The following is a 13,243-nucleotide window of genomic DNA, read 5'->3' as shown; positions in this document are numbered from 1 at the left end:
ATTACTATTTAATTAAAAAAAACATTTTTACAAACCAATCAAAATGGAAAATAAAATGGAACTCATTTTCAACTTGGTTGACGGCTATAACAATATAAGGTCAAATAAACATTAAGATGTGACAAAAAGACTAATCACGGGTCGAAAAAGGGTGCTGTTGATGTTAACATTAATTTGAGGCCTTGCAACGAGCTACGTGGAGGGAACAGAATATAGGGAATATTGGTTTCGCATATTGGCAATGGCAAGGTAATAATAGGACTCGTGCTTTATAAGGTTTGGAAAGAAAAGCTCCATTCAAATGTCTGATGAAGAATCTATCATAATTAGCATCAGGTAAAAACTTTAAATAAATGTATCCATTGCAAGATTTTCGTTTAAAACAATATGGAGATGACCTATCTTTGTTCACCTGGTTACCTTTCCATTATAAGAGTACAAACATGTATGTTCGTGGTAACAGGATAAAGTAGTAATAGTCATTAGTAAATATTTTAACTATCAATGTTTAATCATAACTCAATACTTTAAACAAGAAGAATTCCTAAGTTTAATTCTCAACTGATAATTTTTTTGTCAAAATAAACAAAAAATAAAATAAAATGATGTGCACAAAAGGAGTAATGTAAAGTAGACAACTAGCAATGGTCCAAAAACTAATTCAACAGCTATGTATGATGAAATCTCTTACTATTGGCATCCTATAAAAATGGATACAACGACCAATTATTTCAATCTAGCTTCATTGAAATTAGTCCATATATGGTTTATATGGCGATATTAGACTGTATGAGCTGATTGGATCAAATTCCGGTCTAACTTCTTAAGTCTCACAAGAGACTCCACATGTCCTCTGAGAGTGTGCAACTCCCCTAATCTGCGAAGATTCATGCATTTTAAAAATTTAAATGAGAAAAGTGCTTTCTATACCAATACCTCTTCAAGTTTAACACGAATAAATAAACAACTTTGTTTAGGTAGGGGATCAAGGGTGTTGAGAATCTGTTAAGAAGATGGGCATAAATTAAATGTACCTGGCTATTTCGGCACGTCGCCTGGCCTGTTCAGCAATCAAAGAAGATCGCCTTCCATTGCCCTCAAACCCTCCAGCCATCAGATTCAGTCCTTGCAGACTCCTCTGAGAAAGAACCCATTTTGCAGCCCTATCTTCTGTTCCATAGTCTTTCTTAGATGTAAAAGCAGTCTGTTGAAATAGACACGTACATTTCATCAGTAGACGTTAGAAAATATGCAAAGGCATATGTTATAGGACGAGACAAGACTATATGGAAATATTCTGCACTAACCTTTCTGTCAAATAGGAGATTCCAAGCATCTCCACTCAAGGCATAGCGCACTATGAACTTAATGATGTCCAATGGTACATAGAAGATTAAACTGTATAACCATATAACACCAGCCCATCGCCATCCGATTCCTCTAATTTTAGCAAAACTGATATGTGCATAGACAGAAATTAAGGTGGCCACCTAACCAGTTGTTACATAAAAATCAACTTATTATTCAACAACAAAAAATTTCTACATTTCTTAATCAGAAATAAGCAATGAAAATATTAAAGCTCCTTGAAGGAGCTACATCTATTTATATAACATTACCAGTTGAGCTATTACAAAGGCACACATCAATAGAATTCCGGGTCTCTCTAGAAATGACCAACCACGACTACGAGTCACGAAAATGAGAGCTTGGCTAATGATGCTAACTTGTAGATATATAGCAGATGAAACTTCTTCGCTGTCACTGGATAAGGAGGTTACATGGAAGTGGGTCTGCAGCAACACTTTGGTCAGCTTAAAGATGTTTGTTGAATGAATTTGATTTTTCATTTGAGGGTAAAAAGAAAAGCCAAAAGAGAAACAAAGACTTTTGTACCTCAAAGAAAGTGGTCTCAACTACTGCCCAGTAAAATAGGACAGTAACCAAAGCAAGATAAGTGCCAATGACGATTCCTGTCGCAAATATCTCAGGCAGTTTCCAACTATCGGGTGTTGGGGATGGCTTTACTCTGTCTTTAGATATGGTCATGATAGTACCTAATTAAAAACAGCTATGAGTACAATTTGTAGAAATCTTACAATATCACCATGTCTCTTATTTGGCCTAATAGCTTAACTATTGTTATGTCTATGATTTATTCTAGTTAGTAAAGAGTTTTGCTCTTCCCTTGTTAGTTATATATGAGACAGTAAAATTGTTTCTGTTAAAAACTTCTATTCACTCAAATGAAGAATATGGTATGAATAATTGTTTATAGGATTTTAATATGGTATGAATAATTGTTTATAGGATTTTACTCCTCTAAAGTGAGGAGATGAATAAATTGAGAAATTGAAGGCTTATTCACTGTTGATTTGAATTTAAATATTTTGTAAACATAACCAACTTTAGATCAACAGTGAATGAGTATTGACTTTCTCCCTTTACACATCTCCTTACTTTAAGGAGCCAAATCCTTATTTTTAATACCAAAGGACTTTCTGTTTTTGGTTATACCATGAGGGAATCCTTGTGTAGTTTTAGCATCGATTGGGACTAAGCAATCAACATAGGCAATACACCTTTTTAAACATTAGGTCAGCCCTCATGAATTACAATACCTATGGTTTTACATTCACTCTGAAGCTATAATTTTATACCTTTGCAAAATTTACCCCTTTGAATGAGCAAAAAATTTAGTAGGATACTCTAAAACCAAGGGAAAATTGTATTGTTAAAAAATTGGTGAGTATAGTTTTCACCTATCATTTAAGTATGTGTATACAAAAGAAAAGGAAATAGAAGAAAGTTTTATGGTTCATGTACATATTCTCAGGGATTCATCTAGGATGTATTACCATCATTTAGTATTGCAATGATAAGGACCATGAAGGGTGGAAAATCATACTCCCAAATCAATGCTAGGAGAGCAAAACCAAGCTGCAAAAGGGTTTGGTTGGACAAGTTAGATAGAGGTCGCAAAACACTTTAGTTAAGTACAAGTCCAAGTAAAAACATAAGCTATAAAAAATGAGTTTGAAATTGGAGATGGGAACTTCTCTTACCACTATCCTTATGGTGATGGAGACTGCATATATCTGCATTAAAGAAAGATATCAAAATTACATCAAAGAAATATTATACATCATGAAAGATATTAATTGAGTTATTAATGGTTAATATATTTGTAATGACTAGTGGTCTGAACAATCTAATCTATATTTGCCTAATGTTGCTTTTGGTTTAACAATTTGACTACTCTGCACAAGTCATGCTTGCATATTGAAGCTGTATAATATTTAGAATGGAAAGGTAGAGTTCTTCTATTATACTGTGGAGAAGAAGAGTAAGATTGCACACTCAACTGTATAATTTTTCATTCTTTGAAATATAGCTCTGCTAGTCAATACAGCGCTAATAATCACACTTAAGCCAGGCTCGGTTAAGACCAGGTCAGCAGCACTTCTTGCAGCATCTGTAGCATCTGACACAGCTATTCCAATATCTGCTTTCTTCAATGCTGGGGCATCATTTACTCCATCCCCAGTCATTCCAACTACATGTTGCTTTTCTTGTAAAATTTTCACTATTTCGTACTTATGTTCTGAAAGCATACATCAATAAAATAATTGGTAAACAAATTTGGTGAAATAGCAACATTTGGGGAAATGATAGGTAAACCCTTCATCCAAAAGTTTCGAATTGGACAACATATTTGGTGTTAAACACTCTAGACTAGGAATTCTTTCATGCTTAAATCACTTCTTATTCGGATGGAAAATATGAAATATTGCACGCGATGGTTTTCTTAGCATATCTCATATATGATCTGTAAAATATCCATATTATCTTGTTTTGTATAGTTTATAGGAAGCTCAAAGGTGGAATAAACAATGATTGATTGTATAAAATTTTGTACTGAGAGGACATCGTGTTGACTATCTATTACATCAATGCTGCATCATTCTCTTTGTTTGTTAGCTGAGATAGTGAGATGCTATCTAATAAGCATATTTTTCTGTTTCTAGTTTTTTATTAGACTGAGAAAGGAAATGAGAGGAAAGTAAAAAGTGAAACATATGATCTGAGAAAAACAACTAATTTTCTAAAATATCAAGTTCATATACCAGGAAATACACCAGCAAAGCCATCTGCCTTTTCAATGAGCTCGTCTACTGGGAGAGCTTCATTCTCATCTTTTTCATGACCTAACAAAGATGAAGAAGGATACATATTTGTCCCCATACCAAGTCTTCGGCCAGTCTCCTTTGCAATTGCTAACTGATCACCTGCATTGACATGCAAACTAACTCAGCTGACAAACATTAAGACTTCCAAAATTTTGAATGTGCATACAGCAAAATTCTGACATATTTAATCACTTTTATTGGAAGATATTTAAATTTGACTGGTTGAGATAAGCATGTTGCATTAAATAAGATATGTTATTTTGGGTGTGCTGCGGATAAGATTCTAGCAGAGAGAAGATTTAATGAGTTAATTTGAAACTCGACATAACTTACTACATTAGGTAAGACACACATAAGACTCTGAAATTCATGTAGAAATATTAAGCATGACGTCCGAATTCCAATTTTTCTTGCATTTACATAGCAATTGCATTATCAAATGGAAGTAATACTATAAAATATTACCTTTTATCTCATAAAGAAAACACTTAATGTAAACCTTGACGAATTAAAAAAGGATCACCTCACCTTGTCCTGATAGACATATTATTCACTATGAAATGAAGGAAAATAGAACACTATACTTCAATCAAGAAATAAAATATTTATACATAATATAGAACAAATTACCACCATACTGAGGTCTTCTGTTCTATTCTATTCTATTCTAACGTTGGAATTTTGTGTTTACCTGTAATCATCTTAACGCAGACTCCAAGGTTAAGTGCTCTTCGGATGGTCTCTGCACTATCATGTCTTGGTGGATCAAACAAAGGTAACAAACCACAAAAAGTCCAAGGACCTCCTGGGCTATCCTTGGATTTTTCAGGAACTTCCTGAAAGAGTTGTAACTTATCAAAGTCAGACAAATTTGTAATTGATATTCTAAAATTTTTCAACTCACAATCACGTCTTCTAGTTTTGAAAATTTATATTAGTCAGAAATAAATTGACATAATTTTTTTTTCATTAAATTATGTCAATTTCTATCACGTCTGCTGTACCTGATAAGCAACTGCAAGAGATCGCAATCCCCTTTCAGCAAATTTGTCTATTATTATGTGCACTTTTCTGGCAATCTCGCCTTTCTCTTGACACAAATTTAGAATCTGGCATTCAAGAAATAATGCAAAGAACAATGTGTTGATACAGAAGTAAAGGAAGCTTGAAATTCTACACAATGGTTGCAAATTTTTTCTTTCTTTTGGATGAGGGTCTTTAGAGAAAAACTATGCATTAGATTTGAACTAAAATGAGGCAGCATTAGACAATAAGAAAATGCTAAATAGTAACCATCTTTCATGAAATACCTGTTCTGGAGCTCCTTTACTGGCCCGATAAAAATTTCCTTCAGAATCAATATATGTTATAGCTGTACGTTTATCTACGGGATTGAATGGTAGGAAATGAACTTCAGTGATGTTTGCTCGTGCCTGTAGAGAAAAAGGAGCAATTGTTTCTCTTTATTGGTATGTTGTTGCTTTCATAACAAACATTCAGAGAATTTCAATATCAAAGTAATGTGGGTATCTTTACCTCCTTTGGATCAGCTAGCATATTAACAATGGCAGAATCAATTGCATCCTGGTTTTCCAGTCTAGCTGCCCTGGCTGCAAGTAGAACAACCATATCCTTGTCCATATTTTTGTTAAAGACCTGTTCAACATGTAAGGTGAAGCTCTAATTAAGAACAATACCCTCGTAGTTCATTGTGAAAAGTTCACATTTATCTAAGCTTACAGGGATGTTCGTTCAAGGCGACCAGTTGGAAGTAAAAAAATTTGAACTCTCAAAAAATGCTTTTCAATGCAATTTTTTTAATCTACATAAAAAGACTGATTTTTTAATAGATTATTGGGGACGAGGAAGAATGTCTATTCTTCAGCATATGTCAAATTGTGGCTAAATAATATGTTCAATTGAGCAGTGCCTAATGGTAACTAAGATTTTTCTAACCATAAAGAAAATTATGAAATGAAGAGAAAATCAGAGGCAACCGTTAGAATATGTTATATCATGAAGCTTGATATGCTTAAAGACTCAATATAATCTCTCTATACATGAACTAGCATGAAGTTTAAAAACTGCTGTGAAGCTGTATTCATTCGAACAAATTGGAACCTATAGTCATTACCTATTGTTTGGACATTAAATTCTTAATGACCGCATGAAAATATACTTTTTGTGTTAACAACATCGATAATATACTTCTATATAGAGCTTTTAAGCACCTACCTCAATAAGGTTTCGATCAACAGTCAGGCGGTTCAGAGTTAGAGTTCCAGTTTTGTCACTGCATAGGACATCCATGCCTGCCATTTCTTCGATTGCTGTCATTCTTTTTGTGATAGCTCCCTTAAGAGGATGAAGCAAAAATAAAAAGCATAATGAGCAGCAAAGATCTGTTAGTATGCCATAATCTTAAGGATAACACAATCGAGTCGCTATATGATATCCTCCAAGTAATGTGATATAAAGTATGTTAGGGGTATGGTTACCCCAAAGTGGTGCCATAGAATTTGTTAGTGCAGTCAGAAGTTTAATTTCTTTGATTGAAAATTTCAAACATTCTATAAGGAGAGAGAATTTGATCCTAGTTCTACAGTATTTTACGCGATTAGCTAAAAAGTTGAACCTGCTGAGAAAGCCGATGAGAGCCAATTGCAAGTGTTACAGACAATACTGTTGGCATAGCTATGGGTATTCCTCCAATTAGGAGAACAAGAAGGTTGTTGATTCCATCCCTGTATGATCGATGCTCCACTGGGAACATTATAATTATTTCAAGAATCATCCCTATAGCTATAGAGCAAATGCAAAAGTTACCAATTGCGGTAAGAACCTGCAAAAAGTAATAATAGCATCGATATCACAGTTTGAAATTCAAGTGATTGACAAAAAAAACTTCAGTTATTTTGCATTGAAGTGGGTTTCCATATAAAACAAATGCTTTAATCTTCCTTTCAATGTGAGGACAAAGTGTATAGTTCTTTACTTGTGCTAGTTTTATCATAAGTAAATAGTAGTGGCAATCCTTAGAAACACTGTATTATCCTTTATATAATCATCCAAACTCATAGCTCTCTGTAAACATCTTGGCTTGACTATATTTCTTAATAATGTAACCAAATCAATAGATGTTGAAAGTTTTCCGAAGTTACCTTCTGAAAATGTCCAACAACTTCAGTACTGTCAACCAAGTGAGCTGCCTTCCCAAAAAAGGAGTGAACTCCTGTTGCTATCACTACTGCTTCAATCTCTCCATGTTTGCATGTTGAACCTGAAAATACCTCGTCACCAGTTTTCTTTGTGACAGGTAGAGATTCTCCAGTGAGAGCTGACTGCGTAAAACAAAACTTGAAAATTATATCTATATGACGAATGAACTCCATCTTGATTTTTTATCAATTATAAACAGTTTATGTCATGAAAAAATATATACTGAAACCACTAAGTAGGAAAAAAAAATATATAGCACAAATTACTACTTAAAGATTTATTGATTTCAGTTTAACAAAGAGTTGCCTGGTCAATTTTTAGAGGATCCCCTTCTAGCAAGCGAGCATCAGCTGGAATTATATCTCCTAGCTTTATGCTAATTATATCTCCGGGTACTAAAATAGCTGCGTCTTGCTCTTGCCACTGCCCATCTCTGAGAACCTGCACAATTAGATATAAAACTTTACTCCTTAATGGTATATGTATGCGAGGAAACTCAATTCTTAAACACGTTCATAAAGAGTGACTCATGGATGCCACCAACAAAGAAGCATACCTTTGTTTTAGGAGCTAAACGAGCCATTAGTGCCGCTGCAGCATTACCTGCATTATTTTCTTCTATAAAACTAATAGTTGAGTTTATTACCAGTAGGCATATAATTCCTATAAAGTCTTGCCAATCTGGACCCTCCCCCTGAAAATTTCTCTCGAAATAAGGAATCAAGAAATGGAAATACAAACATAAAGTAAATGTTGATCGAAAACATAGAAGAGAAAATAAGACATTAAAGAACAATGACTGTGTTCTCTACTCACTCCGCCATTAGCAAGGATAATTGCCATCAATGCCGCTGCTTCCATAACCCATGACAGAGGATTCCACATAAAACTAAGAAATTTTAATATTTTATTCTCCTGCATAAACATTTGATGCGGATTTATGGTTAGAATTTCTTTTGTTGGATGCATAACGCTAGTCACGGATAAGGGCCTTACGAAAAAATTCAATGCCTCTTGAACCGTTATAATAAATAACCATAATTCAATATAGAACAAAATAATACGCTTTTAACCAAATTTCAACAGAGAATTGAAACATCCAAATTCCTGACTACGTAAATCATGTACTATTATAATACTTGCAGTGAAAAGAAGCTAATTATGAACTGTAATGCCTTGATAAATGAGAGAAGGAAGAAAGGAACTTTGACAAATTTTACCAAAAAGCTTAGTGGAATAAACTAAAAAGAGCAAAGAAGCTCTTCCAAATGTCCCTTAGTGATCTTGTTGTAACTCAGTGAACAAGGGACTTTAACATCTTATTAGATGGTCAAATCTATCTTGCTTCTCATTTTCTATATGATGAACTTATGAAAATCATATATTTATGAGAAGTGTTTTCTTACTTTCTTCTCTTCAAGTTTGTTTGGGCCAAATATTTGCAGTCGGGCTTCAGCATCATCAGATGACAGTCCTCCTCGTGAAGTCCACAACTGTTCAAACACTTCTTCTAATGGTATGCGCTCCTGACCATAATAATAACAATGTTATTTACAGTCAGAGTAAACTTGAAATTGAAATGATGGTTTTCACTTATTTATGTTGAGCCCAGCCTATCTTGGAGGACTTACCAAATCAATGCCCTCTCGGTTGAAATTCTCAGGATCAAGCAAAGGTTTATCCAGTTCCTCAGCCATGTTATAGCTACAGATCAAGTAGTGAATAAGTGGTAATTGCAACATGCGCTCTAAATCACAATTATAAATCACTGAGAAAAATATACACCATTAAACTATGTGAACAAATTTCTTCAACACATTTGATCGTATTAATGACATCGTTCTTTAACCACCTGATACATCACCTTATATTGAAGTTCATATCTCCCAAAGTTGACAAAGTAAACCATGAAGTTGTTATATTCATACAATGCCTACATTCTAGCCGGAATAGTAATCATATATAATATCACAGATAAAAACAAATACCATGATTGAAGGAATACTTACTTGGAGGAAAAGTGGAAGTGGGAAGAAGAGAGGAGCTTGAGCTTCCTTTGCAATGAGTAGGTAGTGAGTGGAAGTAAGATAGCAGCACATAAATGTTTGTTCCATGTTGGGGAGCTGACTGTTTGTTACTAAGTCTCAGAAGAGTGGGTGATTCATTGTAACATCCATGAATGTCTCAATTTTGTGTTCCAACAAATTTCACAAAAAGGACAAAGAAACTCTACATTAAACAGTGGCCGTTGGCTTCAACTACTTTTCAAAACTTGCCTCTTCAACCTAACGTTCTCTCCTTTTTTCCCGCTAATATCTCATAGTGGTCAACTTTTAGTGCCATTTAGTAAAATAATGTGACTTTTTTTAAAAAATAATATAATGTCAATTCCTAACAAAAGGCTAAAATTATATGACTTTTACAAATTTAAAAATAATGTTAAGAACCAGAAATTTATTTAAATGTTATAAAAAAATAAAAATTGCGCAAAAACATAAATAAAAGATACCGTATCTTATAAATTTGTTCCACAACTTTTATCGTCAAAAAGCTTTACTATGAAGTAATAAAATATAAAACTTCATTCAATTTCAAAATAATAAAAAAAAAATTATAGCCATTTGTAGGTATACTTAATTATGATTGCCCTCGATTGACAGTTACCTATCATTCACTCGATTACAATTTATAAACCTCCGCGGGAATTTTTGCATCCCTTATTGACAATTTCTTTAAGAGAAGGTTTTAGATTCACAACTTGGCTGTCCATATAAAATTATTTTTTGGGTAATGACAAGTTTATAACTTTTTATTTTTTTTTGTCAACGACAAGTTTAAAACTACAGGATGGGCTGGGCTGAGTCCACAATACTTGCCCACTAAATTTAGTTCGTAAGAGTTTCACATTGCTGAGTACGATTAATCACGAAAATGCTATGATAGCATCATAATAATGGATTATGATACTACACCCCCATCCAGGTCCAGATCCCGAATTCAGGATCTAAACGAGTTGAACAAAGTCAAATACACTACTTTAGAATGGATTCAAGAAAATACTTCCCAGTTTAATTAATTTAATTTAAAGTTTTAATTTGTCTTATTTAAAATATATCCATTCTCTAAATATTAATTCTTTGATTTATTCTTACAGTTATTATCCTAGCTTTTTTGTAAACATATGTATATTATAAACAAGTACAAATATAAATAAAATATAATTAATGATAACTTAAGAATGGAAGATGAGATTTTCGTTAAATGATAGAGAAGATATTGTTTTTACATGAAAGTAATGGTTAATCATTGAAAATATTCTTAAGAAGTTAGAATTAGTTTGCGTGATAAATAATAAAATTACAATTAGTTTTTTTATGTAATACATGCATAATTTAACTTAAATTTTAGAGTTATTTAAAATAAATGAATTTAATAGAATATTTAATTAGTTAAACTATAATAATTCTGCTCAATTATCCTCTCAGGAATGAGTTACAACAACATGATAAATCAGAGAGAGATTTCAATTTTTGTTTCATCAATAACACATCTAAGTTAAGCCGGATTAATGGTGTATTCTCCGATAATTTTAGTGGAATGAATACCACTGGTATTTTAAAAAAAGCAAGTTTGATGTATTTTATTTGATTTTTACACTATGACTTAATTAGATGCCACGTTAAGGTTTGAAGGTTAAAATTTCTCAATAACATGACATGAATGTGGAACAAAAATAAAACAATAAAAACGTTAAGTAATGAGATGAGAAGCAGCCAATAAGCTACGGGTGATTGATTAAACATACAGATGGACATATTGTTGTTTTCTTGTACTGAAACTGAACAATTCACAGCTCACGCTGAGATGTTAGAGAGAGAGAGAGAGAGTGAAAGAATGTGATGAAAGATTATGAATTAAAAAATTGGAAAGTAGAGGCACGACAGATGAGATAATAATGTTGCTGCGTGCAATGACCACCTTCTGTTATTATTTGCCAACTAAGCTCCTCTCAGACTCAGACCCATCCTTTTGAACCATTGATCTCTGTTAGGAGTGATGGGAAAATGGGTGGAAGATGTGGGCAGGAACACCCATTGTCTCCGTTCGGTGGAGGTGGTAGACAGGGTACATTGGGTACACATGCCCGTTCATGTAGCCTCCACCGCTTCCGTAGTTCAGCTTCTGCACGCCCCAATTCACAATTCCAATCAATTTCATTCCCATTGTTTATTATTTGCAATTGCAATATGTATACTAAGTTAAGTTCGCACCTGATTGTAATTGTAATTTATGTCCGCCGCAATGTACATGGGGGCGTACCTGAATATAATCAAAATAAGTCTTAAATATACTGAAATTTTGATAAAATAATGTAAGATGACAAGCGTATAGAGATCGCGTTACATATTCATTCGTAAAAGAATTTAACCTTTGCACTAATGGAAATGAAAAAAAGAATACCCGTAAAAGGGAAGAGGTTGATGATGGAATGGAGAGGCAGGTGGAGGTGGAGGTGGAGGTGGAGGGGGAGGAGTTGGTGCGGGATAGTACCAGTGGACGGGATTGGCATTCATGGTTCCTCCAAGGACTGCAGTGAAGAAAGCTACATTACAATTTACAGATAGGAATAGCATATGGGTAAATGTATAGTGTACCTTGTTGTGTGTGAGACTGGGGAAGAGTAGGAGGTGAAGACCTTGGACGGCGTGCACCCAGAGATGCCAGATTGCAGTTGGCTCTGCGGCCGTTGATCATCAGAGTTGGGTCCTCGCAGGCCTTCTTCGCGGCCTCAGCTTCCTTGAAGGTTACCTTTATTTTTTTCAGAACATGAATGAATTAATTAGCACTACTCAATCAATGAATAAGTAATAATGGTACGACTTACAAAGCCGTAGCCTTTGGATCTGCCGGTGAGCTTATCGGAAATGATGACGGCTTCAAGGATCTCACCGAACTTTTCAAAGTGCTGTCTCAGTGTCTCTTTTGGAGTCTCCCAAGCTAACCCTCCCACAAACACTTTGGTCATGCTTGTATCCCCGAACAGTCCAACGTTGTTTTTGTTCATCATCTTTCTCTTCTCTTTTCCAATCTCTGAAAACTTCCACTCCACTAGGTCACTTCTTCTTCTTATACTTGGCTCCACGTTATCTTCCATTTTCGACACACACAAGCATTTTTTTTAAACATGGCAAAAGGGTGAGTGCAAATTATTAAAATAATAATAATTGGGAAAGGACTACAAAACCTCACAGAACAGATAAGCAGACAGATAGACTATGATTAAGCATTAGCCGTCATCAACGTGATCACGCACCCAATAGGCAGTAGGCAATAGCATTGGTCTCTGAATCTTGGTTTGTAAGATAAAATATAGGAAGGTTTAATATCTATCAATTACCGGGCAGAACAGAAGAGCCAGCTGTTAAAACGCCCCCAGTTTCGGCCCTACCTTGTTTATGCTCTAAAATCAAATGTAGGTGTTCACGTGTCCACGCAGATTCAGCCACATTCACTGCGAGAAATGGCACTTCCGGCCTCATATCTGCATTTTTTTTTAAATATTTTTACTCATTCTTGTATTTGTCTGTACAGTAACTTTGATTTCTACGTACTTTTTTTTAATATCCGCATCTATTATAAAAAAAATTATGTTTATATAATTAATATAATAATACAAAAATTTAATATATAATTATTAATAAAGTTTAAATATAAATAAAAAATAAATATTTAAAAATTAAAAATATTAAATGTATACTAATACAACATCTTTATAAACTAAAGTTCTTCAAAATTATAAGTAGTATTAAACACACATGTAATTTACTGACGAT

General features: G+C 33.9%; 2 protein-coding genes across 4 annotated transcripts; both read right to left on the bottom strand.

Moving 5' to 3' along the window:
* Positions 1 to 780: 780 nt before the first annotated feature.
* On the bottom strand, positions 781 to 9,106 carry LOC113860593 (ATPase 10, plasma membrane-type). 3 transcript variants are annotated; one of them, XM_027493011.1, is made up of 21 exons: positions 9,041 to 9,106; positions 8,816 to 8,935; positions 8,226 to 8,324; positions 7,966 to 8,103; positions 7,706 to 7,850; positions 7,352 to 7,527; positions 6,826 to 7,032; positions 6,426 to 6,545; positions 5,727 to 5,846; positions 5,501 to 5,623; positions 5,195 to 5,299; positions 4,882 to 5,026; positions 4,128 to 4,289; positions 3,366 to 3,604; positions 3,066 to 3,098; positions 2,859 to 2,940; positions 1,897 to 2,057; positions 1,620 to 1,793; positions 1,308 to 1,490; positions 1,035 to 1,204; positions 781 to 877 (listed from the first exon to the last, which is right to left on the bottom strand). In XM_027493011.1, the coding sequence occupies exons 1-21, from the start codon at positions 9,104 to 9,106 to the stop codon at positions 781 to 783; spliced, it is 2,865 nt and encodes a 954-aa protein (XP_027348812.1). The 3 variants fall into 3 exon arrangements, with proteins under 3 accessions (XP_027348812.1, XP_027348813.1, XP_027348814.1); XM_027493012.1 differs by having other exon boundaries at positions 7,352 to 7,531; positions 7,716 to 7,850; XM_027493013.1 differs by lacking the exons at positions 8,816 to 8,935; positions 9,041 to 9,106 and having other exon boundaries at positions 7,352 to 7,531; positions 7,716 to 7,850; positions 7,966 to 8,115; positions 8,226 to 8,309.
* Positions 9,107 to 11,456: 2,350 nt separating this feature from the next.
* Positions 11,457 to 12,477, bottom strand: LOC113862100 (probable RNA-binding protein ARP1). The gene is made up of 5 exons (XM_027495242.1): positions 12,295 to 12,477; positions 12,065 to 12,218; positions 11,871 to 11,997; positions 11,681 to 11,729; positions 11,457 to 11,591 (listed from the first exon to the last, which is right to left on the bottom strand). The coding sequence occupies exons 1-5, from the start codon at positions 12,475 to 12,477 to the stop codon at positions 11,457 to 11,459; spliced, it is 648 nt and encodes a 215-aa protein (XP_027351043.1).
* Positions 12,478 to 13,243: the final 766 nt, after the last annotated feature.

This window comes from Abrus precatorius, unplaced genomic scaffold (assembly GCF_003935025.1).
Source record: "Abrus precatorius isolate BTA unplaced genomic scaffold, Abrus_2018 Scaffold3, whole genome shotgun sequence".
Classification (NCBI taxonomy): Eukaryota; Viridiplantae; Streptophyta; class Magnoliopsida; order Fabales; family Fabaceae; genus Abrus; species Abrus precatorius.
Note: the sequence above shows the minus strand (reverse complement) of the source record. Positions and strands in the feature narration are given on the sequence as shown.